The sequence below is a fragment of the Eschrichtius robustus genome, chromosome 14, assembly GCF_028021215.1.
Source record: "Eschrichtius robustus isolate mEscRob2 chromosome 14, mEscRob2.pri, whole genome shotgun sequence".
NCBI lineage: Eukaryota > Metazoa > Chordata > Mammalia > Artiodactyla > Eschrichtiidae > Eschrichtius > Eschrichtius robustus.
In genome coordinates this window covers 12477602-12490950 of record NC_090837.1, presented here as the reverse complement: position 1 = coordinate 12490950, position 13349 = coordinate 12477602, and the positions used below count along the sequence as shown (strand labels likewise).

At 47.7% G+C, this 13349-nt stretch overlaps 1 protein-coding gene and 1 long non-coding RNA gene across 2 annotated transcripts in view; one reads left to right on the top strand and one right to left on the bottom strand.

The window, feature by feature from the left end:
• FBXW8 (F-box and WD repeat domain containing 8) overlaps positions 1-13292 on the top strand; it is a 120882-nt gene extending 107590 nt beyond the window's left edge. The window contains exons 9-11 of the mRNA XM_068562326.1: positions 6728-6901; positions 9488-9598; positions 10279-13292. Of these exons, the coding sequence (XP_068418427.1) occupies positions 6728-6901; positions 9488-9598; positions 10279-10423 (430 nt within the window). The 3' untranslated portion in view covers positions 10424-13292. The remainder of the gene's footprint in view (positions 1-6727; positions 6902-9487; positions 9599-10278) is intronic.
• LOC137776138 (uncharacterized) lies at positions 6332-10194 on the bottom strand. The gene is made up of 3 exons (XR_011076179.1): positions 10103-10194; positions 8801-8907; positions 6332-6426 (listed from the first exon to the last, which is right to left on the bottom strand). It is a non-coding gene; the product is annotated as an uncharacterized lncRNA (long non-coding RNA).
• Positions 13293-13349: the final 57 nt, after the last annotated feature.

The following is a 13349-nucleotide window of genomic DNA, read 5'->3' as shown; positions in this document are numbered from 1 at the left end:
GAAGGTCAGGTCCTTCTTAATGAAACTGCTGAGCCAGAGTCTGAACAGGCTTCATCTTTGCCATCAAATACAGTTTGCCTTATTATTTTATGGGACTATTTTATCCAAACCAGTGGGAAGCAAGCTCTGAGTTGTGACCCCTAATTAGAGAGTGTCGGAGCTTTCTTCTCGCCTTGACAAATACAAAGTTGTGGTGGCTTCTGGTGCTGCTGCTGCTGGCTGTTAGGGAGAGTGAGTGGGGCGTAAATGTTACATTTGCTCCATCTGCAAGTGTTGTAATAAGTTATTCAAAGCTCTTAGCACAGGACCAGCCAGAGCGTGCCTCCCTCTCAGTTCCAGCACGTTTTCCTGCCCGTCAGATGGATTCTCCTCTGTTGGAGTCTTTGGAAGGTTCTGGTGTCTTTTGTTTTAATTGGCGGGCTCGAGCTGACTCCTGTGGTGTGATTTTCATTAGAGAGGGAGTGTTGGAACAGCCCTCCAAACCCAACCATGAATATTAAACATAATACAATTGCAGCTTTCAGACCAATTATTTTTTTCTTTTCAACGGGCAAAGTTGATGAAACACGCGCTGGATAGGGATTCACAGTGTCTACCATTGGCTTCTTTTTGTCCCTGGAATCAGTTGTCTTGGCATGTTTGTGCCCATTTGCTGTGCTACCTGTTTCCCCACGTCGGGAATTTGATTTGAGCGCTGAGGGTACGGGCTCTGCCAGGGAACGCTGCTGTGCACGCTGGGGCCGCGCCGTCAGGCGTGTGACGCAGAGATGCATTTCGTAATGTGAACTCGAGTGGTTCGCGTGGACTTCGCACCCCGTGCTGTGTGCTACCTCTGTTCTGTCAGCCAGAAACCAGAGCAGTGCCTCTTTGAGGAGATGTCTTCTAAATGCTTCTCCTTTTTCCCTGTGGGGAGAAGTTCGAGTCTGTTTTTGGCCCATTTTTGTTTTCCTTAATGATAAAATACACTAATGCTGTATCTTTTGGTGTATTTGTGTATTTTGTTTGGAGCCATCCTTGCCGGTATCTAAATACAATAGGAAAACTTAGATGGCAAACTTTGAACTTCTGGACCAAATTTGTGTTTGCCTTTGTCTCCTTAACAGCCAAACTGTAAATTATGGAGTATAAATATTCAACAGAGGAGCTCTTTATGAAAATCACTAGAGCAAAAATACACCCTTATTAACCAAATATGCACTGAAAAGTACTCAAGCTAAAAATTTCTCCCCCTCCTTTCCTTTCCAAGTTCCCATTAGTAAGCAGTGCAGCTGTAGCCTCCAGGCAGAGTTCTTTTCACAGCAACTTTACCTTTTCTCCCTTCTCTAACCCACAAATGCCTAAAGATTAGTGTCTGTAAATGCCGACTGAGGGAGCTCTTTGTCTTCTGTGTGTTTCCTGCTCGCTCTGCATCTCTCTGGTCACAGACCCTCCCTGGGAAGAGGGGAGGCGGGGCGAGGGGGGTGCTGATTGGCCTGCTGTTTAGTACTAACAGGGCTCTCAGTCATCCTCGCCGCCAGCAGGGAAGAACCATGGACCTCACCCCTGTGTCATAAGACTATAGATTTTTAAAACCCTGTTTTATTTGAAACAGAACATCCACATGGGAGTGTATACAAGGTACGTTGTGTACAATTTAAAGAACAACGGAACGCCTGAGCATTCCCACCACCCACCCACTTAAGAAACAGAGTGTGACCAGTACTTGTGAAGGCCTCCGGGTGCCCCTCCCAGTCATGAAGGAGTTCTTGTTCCTTCAACATGGCAGTGTCTAGAATAAAAAGTAAAAGCCGCATTTCTTCCATTGAGACTCTTCCCCAAGGTAACTGCTGTTACCAACTCCAGTATGTCCTTCCAGAATTTTATCTTTAAATTATTTTAACTTAAGCAGGTAACCTACACCTTCAACATTGAATTCAAAAGCACAAAAAATTATACATAGGGAGAAGTTGTCTCCTGGGAGCTTCTGTTTCCTCAGCGGAGGCTGTGCGACGGCGGTCTCCAGAGGGCGCCTGCACACACACATGCGTGCCTCCCTCCCCCGCCCCCCAGCTGCCGCCACGCAGCGGGGCCTGGTGCGCTGGCTGCGTGGCTGTTGGGCGACGGCTGTCCTCAGTATGTGTAGCTCTGCCTCCTTCTCTGATGCCCGTGCAGGTCTCCACTGTACCGGATGTGCCGTCACGGCTTTAGCTGGCATCCGCTGATGGAGCTAGGTTACGTGCCTTCCCCGTTGAGTCACTCGAATTCATGACAATGTAAAGACTGTTTCTCATTTTTCCTGTTGGTCTGATTATCAGAAGTCTTTTTGTCTCAGGTTGCTCTTGAGACCCCCCCCCTTGTGTCTTTTGCGGTTTCCCACTTTATTATGATATACTCTGTAATACGTATTTCTTTTCATTTATTCTGATTAGTGCTCATGAGTGTGAGTATGCCTATCTTTCATTTTGGAAAAACATCAGCCATTAACACTTTGAATATCGCTTCTTTGCCACACACTGGATTTTTTTCCTTCTGGGATTTCTTTTGGGCGTAAGCTGAAACATCATCCCCTTCCATCCTTCCTGTCTCTTTAACGCTTCATTCACATGTTTCATCTGTTTCTCTCTTTGTGCTCCATTCTAGGTAACTTTTCAGATTTATTTTCTAATTTACAAATGCTTTGTCTAATCTGTTTCTAGCCTATCTAATGAGTTTAATTGCAGGGATTATGTTTTTGTGTCTAGAAGTTCTATACTGCTTTTTTATAAAGGAAGGTCTCAATACTGCCCTTTGAGTGGACCCCAGTCTTACAGCCTTGCCCCCGTGGTACAGTAAGAGCCAGTCCCGTTGCTTCCTGAGATTGGCACCTGCCAATAGCCTCACCCTCACCGCACATGCATAGAGGCGACCAAAATTGCAACTCAAGCTCTCCAACCTGGTTTTCTGCATGGGCCCTAGGGAGGTCGCTTACTCTGTGAGCTCAGCAGTGCACTTAAAAGGATGTAGTTATGTCTTATCCAGCAGTATGAAGTGATTTTCAGTGGGAGGGTCAACAGGGTGCCTGAAACAGAAGCCTCATCTTTGCTACTGAAAAAGTACTGTGGCTAATGGCCTTGTATGTATATATGTGGATGTACACGTATGTTAGATATTGCCTATGTAAAATCCTAGAAGCAGAATTGCTAGGTCAAAGTGAAGTATATTTTTTTTGTTGGATATGGCCAAGTCACTTTCTTTGGGCTTGTGCTCACATCAGCCGTACGGAAGTCCCTCTGTATCCAGGGCTCACCAGCGTGGAAGGGGTCTTGGAGTACTACCAGACTTTACCTTTGTTGGGTAGGCAGGTTGAGTGGTATTACTGCATTGTAGTTTTAGTGCATAATTCCTCTCCTTACCAGTGAACTTGAACATCTTACACGTGTTTAAAAGCCATTAGTATTTCTTTTCCTGTGAACTATTTTTTCTTTTCTTAAACTTTACTGGGTTATCAATCTTTACTATCAATTTGAAGGAATTTTTTTTTTATAAGAAATTAGTCGTCTGGTGCAAACATTTTTCCCAGTTTACCATTTGCCTTTTTTTTTTTTTTTTTTTTTGGTAATGTTTAGAAAGGCCTTCCTATCCTGAATATTTGTAATTGTTTTAACTCTCTGAGCCCTCTGTAATTAATGTTGGTGTAATGTATATGGTAGAGTTCCAAGTTGAGAAAGTTGTTATAGGGTATTTTGCTTATAATTGTGAATTTAAGTGGGATCTTTTCTTCAATTACATTTTTAAAACTAGTGGTTGTACAAAGGATAGTTATTGATTTTGACATATTAGAATACATTTGATTCTGAATTATTACTGAATTACCTTGGATTGTCAACCCTAATGATAAATTTGTCCACTTCTCATTTTCTTCTTTTATCTAATTTTTTTAAAACAATGTGAAATAATATTGGTAAAAGTAGATTACTATTTTTTTTTTTTAATTTTATTTATTTATTTATTTATGGCTGTGTTGGGTCTTCGTTTCTGTGCGAGGGCTTTCTCTAGTTGCGGCAAGTGGGGGCCACTCTTCATCGCGGTGCGCGGGCCTCTCACTATCGCGGCCTCTCTTGTTGCGGAGCACAGGCTCCAGACGCGCAGGCTCAGCAATTGTGGCTCACGGGCCCAGCTGCTCCGCGGCATGTGGGATCTTCCCAGACCAGGGCTCGAACCCGTGTCCCCTGCATTGGCAGGCAGATTCTCAACCACTGCACCACCAGGGAAGCCCAGATTACTATTTTTTAAAGACTTTTCATTAGGAATAAGTGTTCTGTGTCATCAGATCTCTCTTCAGTGTCCATGGAAGTGACCCTCTCTGTGGGTTTCTTGTTGTCAGAGAGGCATGGTGGACCACAGGAATGGACATCCTAGACAGAGTCCACTTGCTGGTTAACATGTTGCTGTGAGTTCTGTTAGTTGATATTTTATTCAGGTCTTAGCACTGGTGCAGATCTGTTGTCTTCTGTCATGCTTGCAGTGTCAGGTTTTGGGTAATAACAGAACGCTGGCTCCATGTAGAGAGTCGGAGCTTTCCTCCCTTTGCTGTGCTGTGGAACAGTAGATGTAGCCCGGGGTTTGGGAATGCGGGGGGCGGGGTTTGTTCCTTCCAGGTTGGACCCATTTTGCTGTTCTTGTTTTGCAGGGACAGCTTCCTCCTCGACAGCTTTCCCAGCTTGCTCTGTGTTCCTTGATCTATTTGGATTTTCTATCTCCTGGGGGTTAGTTTTGATAATTCTTATTTTCCTACAACGTCATTTATTCATCTAGGTCTTCAAATAAGGAGATTCAAAAAACGAACTCAAGAAATAGAAAACCTGAATAGATTATAATGATGAAAGAAACTGAATTACTAAAAAGGGGGGAAAAATCGACCTACAGACATTAGGTCCATGTGTGGTTTTTTAATTGAAATATAGTTGATTTACAGTTTTATATTAGTTTTGGGTATCATGTGGGGTTTTTTGTTTCTTTCCTGGCAAGTTTTATCAAACATTTAGTAAACTGTATCCTTCTCATCATTTTGAAGTACTCTCAGGCTAATGCTTTTTGCTCTGAAATCTACCTTTTCAGGTATTAAAATTGTCACCTCTTCCTTGTCACATGCAAATGTGCCTTTCGTGTGTAGCATATATTGAGGGGTTTTTTTTTAATCTTTTTTTTTTTTTTAAGTACTATTCGGTTCTTCTTCAAACCTGCTTTTTAAAATTATTATTTATTTATTTATTTGGTTGTGCTGCGTCTTAGTTGTGGCAGGCAGGCTCCTTAGTTTGTGGCATGCATGTGTGGGATCTAGTTCCCTGACCAGGGATTGAACCTGGGCCCCCTGCGTTGGGAGCACTGTGCCACCAGGGAAGTCCCTATATTGAGTTTTGCTTTGTGACTTGAGGCTCTTCCTCATAAGAGGTGGGTTTGTCCTGTGTGCGTCTGTCCACCCAGCTGACACATCAGGTCTTTCTAAGCTGTCTGCTAACACTCAGTGTTTGTTTCATACATCACTCCGTGGTCCTTCTGATATTTTGCTACATCACTTTCTTTCAGAGAGTATCCATGGGTAGCTCACTTTGAGTCCTTTTCTGTTTTAAAAAAGTCTTCATTATGCCCTCAAACTTGGTAGGTAAGCTAGGTATAGAATTTCCAGTTCAAATAATTTTCCCTCAGAACTCTGAAGATACTTTGTGTCTGTGCGTGCTCATGTACCTGTAAGAGTTTAGGACCTAGAACATCTTTTGAGATGATCCCTTCTCCCCACATTATTTGTGTCAGACATGTTTGTCCAGCTCCCCTGCTAGCTAGCTGGTGGCATCTCTTCAGGGCAGCGATTGTCTTTTCCTTTGTGACTTGCAGCATAGGGGCTGTTAAATTCACCTGTGCTGAAATGTTGCCACATTCAGTTTTAGCTCTTGTGGCTTATTTCAGGAACTGTGTTGGTACTTCTAGTGGATAAGAGATTTCTGGCTCATCTAATTTATCCTTATGTGGAAATTCAGCATATACTTGTATAGAAAGTAGTTTTTAAAGATGTTCTTAAATTCAGATTATTACAAGGTAAGTAATTATCTCAAGACTTTAGATAAGTGACTGCCAAGTGTCCACATACTCTTATCACGATTCTGTCATGCTTAGTCAACTGCAGATGCATCGCCTTTCCAAATTTCAACAAGATGGTGATGAACTTAAAAGTTGAGTTAAATTACCCGAAAAGTGTTATTTTTCCAACCAGGTTAAGGGTTCAGGTTGCAGACAAATGTAGCTGTTTACAACTTGCTCTTAACAGACTTTTATATGAACAGCAAAACTGCCATGCTGGGCGGTATACTTACCCTCTGGACAGCCTTCTCAGGCCGACGTCCCCATGGAGGCACCGTGGCAGTCAGGTCAGCCTCCCTCGCGATGGCCTTGTGCCCAGGGCAGGCGTCTCCCCTGTGGAGCACATGAAAGTGAGCAGCAGGGCCGCTGGTGTATTTGTTCTGAGTCCTCCTTATTCTGTGCTTTGAGTGGTTGGGGGTGCTCTACACTAGTTCATTTCTAGTGCCTCTTGGCCTCCTCCGAGAGTACACTAAGGAGGCGGTGAAAGTTTAGTATCAGTATTTAGATGTTCGTAACTGAAGGGGTTTCGTACTCTGTTTTCACAGGGTTGCTGTACATAGACCGGCGTGGCTGAGGAGGAAGTCGTCATCTCAGGCTCTGATGCTAATCTCTGCGCTCGTCTCTGGCCCTGCAGGGTGAGGATCCACGACCTCCGCACTGACACGATCGCCCTGTCCATCTCCGCCCACCAGCTCGGAGTCTCTTCAGTCCAGATGGACGACTGGAAGATTGTCAGCGGGGGCGAGGAGGGCCTGGTCTCCGTGTGGGATTATCGGATGAACCAGAAGCTGTGGGAGGTGCACTCCAGGTAAGGTGGGTCCTCAGGTGCTTCTAGTAACCACAGTCGCAGCAGTGATGGCATCGGTCAGCCACTGAGCCAGGTACCGTGAGAAGTGCTGTCCACAGGTTACCACGTGGTCCTCACTGGAACCCTGCAAGTCAGCTGCAGTGAAATGGGCTCAGAAATGGCGCTGGTCACTGTCACACTGTTCAGACTGCCACAGCTGCCCGCTCGGGTAGAGACCACAGTGGGGCAGGCCAGACAGCGGGCGGGGGCACTGCAGGCAGCCCATCTGCCCCCAGGTGGGGCGGGCCCGGGCCCCCCTCCTCTCCTCCACTCCAGGAAGTCTTGATCTTCCTTACTGTTTACAAGGGCGCTTCAGACTGAAAGTATTCAGGCTTCAACTAAGGAGGAATTTGTAACTTTAACCTTTAGCTCTAAAATTCAAGAGAGAGCTATTCTCCCAAGCGCAGCAGAGGTAAACGGACGTAGGTAAATGGATACTAAGGGGGCCCAGCCGGTTAAACGTTGCGCACTGGCGTCTGACCTTTAAAGCAGAGGCGGCCTCGCCTGGCGCAGGGGTCGGCGGGAGCGGACCCGAGGCTCTCCCCCGTTGCCCACATCCATCCAGCCCCCGTGCCTGTGCGAAACGGGCACCGAGCTCCCCTGGCTGTCCCTCAGCACCTCTGGGACGAGACGTGTCCCCACTAACCGCAGAGAATGATAAAATGAAGACTGCTCGCAAGTCTAGCTTAAGTACGAGGCCAAAAGAGGAACTGGTTTCTTCCTTGGAGGGCAGCGGTAGCCGGTGCTTGGGCCTGCATCTTTTCTCAGACCATGGTGCCCTCCATGCTGCTTGGTTGGCTCTGTCCAGCCCTGCCTGCTGTGGTGATGCACTGAGTTGCCACCAGGTGGTGCCAAAAGGCAACTAAAACTCTCAGGCCTTGGAAGCCCAGAACTATCTGCCTTTAAGGACACCCTTTTGGCTCAACCTGGCCTCTAGGACAGCCTCCTCGGCAGTCCAGGCCCCCAGGACCGCCACTAGCAGCTCCGTTTAGTTCACTAGGCCTGCACTCCAGCAGATCTCATTTTGCTCTCCCTGAAAAGCTGCACTCCCTCGGATGGGTCATTCAGGTGAAGCCAGGCTAAGCGAGGTCGTGCCCAGAACTGTCGTCCTGTCCCAGCCTTCCTAACTCATTTGTAAGTGCACATCCAGTTCTCACCAGTGCTTAGTGGCTTGTCCCAGAGAAGGTCACCAAAGCATTGTTTACCAAAGCAAGACTGATGCCTCGTCCGTCTCCTGCCCGGGATTCTCGTCCTCACTCACTCACGTCCTCGCGGCAGTGCTTGCTGCTGTGGATCCCGATTCCCTCTCACGCTCTGGTCCCGCGGTTGCTCAGTCTCCTGCCCCACTGCCCGCTTCAGCCTCTTCGGCCGCACTCCCCAGGTCCTCCCGCCCCTCCTCGGCCAGCTCTCCCTTGACCTCCCCTTTCTGCCTCTGGTGCCAGCAGTCAGTCAGCCAGCTGCAAGCCTGGGCCTGAGCTCCGACCTCTCTCTTCTCCATCCTCCTCGCGGCTTTCTTTGTTTCCCATCCCTCCTGCCTCACTGGGCCCTGAGCGAAGTCCTTCCAGCCACACTTTCTCCAGTTGGTGCCGCAAACCCTGGACTCTGGCACCCCTCTTGAGAGAATCCTCTGCTGTGGCCAAGACGCCTGTCCCTGCCTCTGGCACAGCCGTAAGCCAGCCTGAAGGGACTCCCCCTCATGCCACCCTCTGCCCTTCTGAAGGGGCCTGGCTGACCCTTTCAGTCTGTGCTGCAGTCTCCTATTCCTCCTCCCAAGTGCTGAATTCTGTGTCTCATCTTGTGGCTTATGAGAGCTCTTGTGCTCTAGAAACACTGGTTATTTTTTGTGGGAATGGATCTCACCTTCTTAACAGTTGGGAATCCCTCTGAGGGCAGGCATCTGCTTGCATTAGACATCTTTCTTGCATTAGACATCTTTCTTATCCTGTGTCTCCTGGCTCAGTGCTCCACTGGAAAAAAGTTTTTAGAATGAACAAAAGCCTTTGCTACATAAGTTTCAAGCCATTTTGTTCCAAAACTTTCTGAATGTGCTTTCACAACCCAGAGTACACGTATCATTTGTAGCCCTCTGACTTCAGGACTGGCGGGCCTTTGTAGGGCACCACTCAACACACCCTGCTGCTGGGGAAGCTGGCTCAGAGAGCTGGTGTGACTTGCCCAGGGCCAGCCAGCCAGGGGGGCAGAAATGGGGCTGTTCTCCATCGCGTGTGTCTGAATTGGCTCAGGTTGTTTGTCCTCTGTGCCCCAATGCACCAAGGTGTTAGGGCATCAGCCAGCGAGCACAGGGACGTTGAGACGTGTTTACAGAGTAGGCTTGGCGTGTGGCCTTGCTCGAGCTAGCTTTGGGAACTGAGGCCAGACACTGCCCCTCTGGGGGCCTGGTTTCCTCCTCTATAAAGGAAAAGCCTGGCTTAGATGGTTCTAGAGTCCCTTGCAGCTCCAGACTTCTGAGACCACAGCAGCAAAGGTGGGACGTGCTGAGTTCCAGTGGACTTAACCTTGACGAGCGTTCTCTCCCATCTGTTCCAGGCACCCCGTGCGGCACATCTCCTTCAACTGCCACAGCCTCATCACGGCCCACGTGCCCTACGAGAGGGTGGTGCGCAACGCCGACCTGGACAACTTCGTCACCCACCGGAGGTCGGTGCTTGGGCTGGGTTGGTCCGGGTGTGTAGGAGTTCGGAAGAGACACTCTTAGCTTGATTTTATTGATAGAGCATCCCAGGCCACATTGGCCCCTACAGGATGGTACCCTCAGGCAGAGCCGTTTTTTCATAGAAGTCAGGAACATACATGTAGATGCGACAGGGTGGTATTAGCCAACAACACGTGCTGAGTGCCTGTTTGTTTTAGGCGCTTCAGCAGGACGCTGCAGGGGGGTGGGATGGGAGCGGTAGGGACACGGAGGGGGAAGGCGGCCACACGTGCCAAGAGCCCAAGACAAAAGGCTTAGGGACCTGTGGTGTTGAATCCCAGTGAGGAGAGAGGCCCATGCCGGAGGCTCAGGACCCTTTTCTGATTACTGTTGGCCTGGCTTCCAAGCAGCCTCTGGTGAGGCCTTCCCTGAGGCGGACCCTTCCTGCCTCCCTGTTCAGCCAGGTGCCGCCCAGCACTCAGTTCCCTCCATCGAACTTGTCTGCTCACCTGTTCGTCTCTAGTCCCGGGATGTGGAGCGTCCAACACACTGTGGGGCTGAAGCAGACGTGTGTCGCGATGAATCGCTCTCCTGTCTCCAGCACGTGCCTGCTGCAAAGACAGAAATCAGTGGGGGGGGCTGGGCACCAGGACTGACCCCGCCGCTGTCTCTGTGCTTTCTCTAGACACCGGGGGCTGATCCAGGCCTACGAGTTTGCAGTGGACCGGCTGGCCTTTCAGAGCACTGTGCCCATCTGCCGTTCGTCCTGTGACACCATACCCGGTTACAACTATGACCTGGCGCTTGCTTTTCCCTGTGACAACATTTAGGGAATTGTCTCATTTGGGAGCTGGGAGAAACATGGGAAGAACCAATTCTGTGTATTTTAGAACTACAGAGGAGCACCTCACTAGGCTTTAAGTGTTGGGGGAAGAAAGCAACTGCAGGGCGTGCTTACGTGACCCCACACATTCCTCTACTGCCTTTGCTTTTTCTCTTTTGCCAATTCATTTTTCTCCAGCTGCGTTTGTCAGGGCTCGTTTCATCTTACTCCTCTGTTCTCACTCTCTCTCTCATGGCTTTGAGTACCACACACTGATGGCTCAGATTTATACCTCCTTCCCCCGTGCAGCCCTGCATCTGCTCCCCACCTGTCTCAGGAGTGTCCCCCTGGCCCAAGCTGGGACCTCCCCACATCACACATCATTCTGTACGCCGCATACAGCCCCTGCTCCAGCTCTCAGATAAGGCCCTTCTGCACCCCTGCGCCAGCCTGCTCATCCTCTTGCCAGTCTCCACACCCTTTCTTCTTCGGGGGCCTCTGGACATGCTAGTCCCTGAGCCCTTGGATCTGAGACCAAGAATTCAACTCTGGGTCGTCTTCTCTCACACCACCACCCAACCTGCGAGAGCAGCCCTTTTTCCTGGTAGATTTTAACACGGTTATAATTATATATTTATACAACTACTTAATTAATAACTGTTTTGCTTACTATTGTGTCTGCGATGCACGATACCAAGTAGACACTTTCTACGTACCGTAAACAAACACCCATCCTCCGCGTGGGGTGGAAGGTGATGGGTTCTGGAGCAGAGAGAGAGTGAGAAGGAAGGGGAGAGAGCGGAGGGACCATCACGTTCAACCACCGAGCTAACACAGGGCAGCACGAGAGACCCCTTCAGTGTGATAACTAGCTTCCATTTCCAAGGATTAAGAGGGCAAACCCTGGCATTACTCGTGATTTAGGCTGTTGTGAGCAGCAGCGGCCATCTAATGTACCTTCCAAATAGCAACGCAAAGAACTGATTGATTGATAGAACTACTCAGAGAAACAAAATCCATGCCCATGGTGCATGATTCAGAGGATTTACTTAATTTATAAGCGTGACACAATGGGTGTAGACAGGATTCTGTCCCTTTTCAAATACCCACAAAACATGCATAAAAAAATGACCATGTATGAAAGCCACAAGGAAAATCTCAGATTACACAAAGAGCAATACCAGACAGGTCCAATCCAGTGCCCCAGTCCCAATGCGGTACGATTAGAAATCCACAAAAAAAGCTAAACAGAAACAAACATACAACTGGAAGCCCCAGGCACTCCTGAATTAACTCGGTTTTAAACAGGGAAAGAAAAATGGAAAATAGAAACTCTCTAGACCAGGGTGATAGTGGAAGCACTGAACACCAAGACCCAGGGGACGAGGCCCGAATGGGTGGGGAGATGTCATGACTTTATAGAAAATAAGACAGAAAATCAATGTGCTAAGCTGTCACCCCAGAAAGCTTAAAAAAGGTCACAGTGATCCCAAACAAAGTAGAAAGAGTTAAATCCTTCTTTAAAGGAGTTAAAGAAGGATAAAAATACACATGAATGAACTAGAAAACCAGCAGATAGTGAAGTTGATCATAAAGCCGAAAGCAGGTTTTTGGAAAGACAAAATATACAACTCTTGATAAAGGAAAAGAAGGCACAAGGGACTATCAAACCGAGTATTTTCAGCATGGGGATAACTTCTCACTGATCCAAGAGCAACGTGAAGCTTTCCTGCTGTTCACAAGCGTGCACGGTTGGGAAATGCACCACTACGCGGAGTCCTAGAACTTTTTGAGTCGTGAGGGTTTTGGAAGGTTTTTCAAATTAAGATCCTCAGTCATAAAAAAATTCATATCCAACTAGACAGAGCCACATAGAGAACCGCGACTGGACACCATCCCCTCAGTCCCGAGAGCACTGCTTTCTTTCAGGCTGCCTTCCCGGGAAGGCAGCTGTGTCAGGAGGGTTTTCTGCTTCCTTTCAGAAAACCCAGTTACTTCATAAATGAAGCCAATCTGCAGTTGGCGAATGAAGTATGTACTTTATTTACGCTCGCTGCCTTGTGGTGCTCTGACCCCCTAGTGACCTCGCTTTAAACGGTTTTCACCTCTCACAGTCTTAATGCAGCTGGACCACTGCGGAAAAGTTTATTTTTTCCTTTTAAGAAGCAGCCCCTTCCAGTCTCATTTCACAGTTCATTTTGCAGATACATTCTCCCTCCTAGCTTTGCAGGAATTATGGGTAATGGAAGAGTTCAAAAGAAATTAGACCCAGAAAATTTTACTGAAAGTAAAAACAGTTTTAAACTACTTTCATTCACTGCCAACTGCTGGTCCAGTGTAAATGTTACAAGCATAGGGTTTTTCCTCCCAGCCTGTTGATAACATCTCCCATTCATGAAAACCACCTGGGTTTTGTGAAGGACTTTATTGGACCCAAATAATCTCCAGGCACACCAAGTTCAGTCAGTGTTTTTTGCTGTAAACCTTACATTCTGGAAGAAATAGCCTGATGGGGAAAGGATCAAAGTTCCTTTATGAACCAACATTTACCAGTGGCTTAAAAAAATCTTGGCCCATGTCCACCCCCGTCTGCTCATCCCATCTTACCTTTGTCCCCGTTGGCTATCTTGTGGGAGCTTCTTTGCAAGTTCTGAGTTCTTAGTTGACTTATCGTCTCCTTTTCTTCTGTATCTCTTCTGCTTTTCAAACTCGGGTCCCACATCTCCCCTAAAGACAGAAGAGACTCTGATATGCCGCTGGGGGAGCCAGAGGGCCAAACACCAGAAATCTCTGTCCTATCTTAAAACATTGTATGACTTTGCTTTCTGCTTTATAACATGTCCACGTTGGTTCTAGTATTAAATTTTTTAAATGTATTTATTGCTGAAATTACTTGTCCCCCTGGCAAGGTACGTGGTGACAGTCCCCTGGCA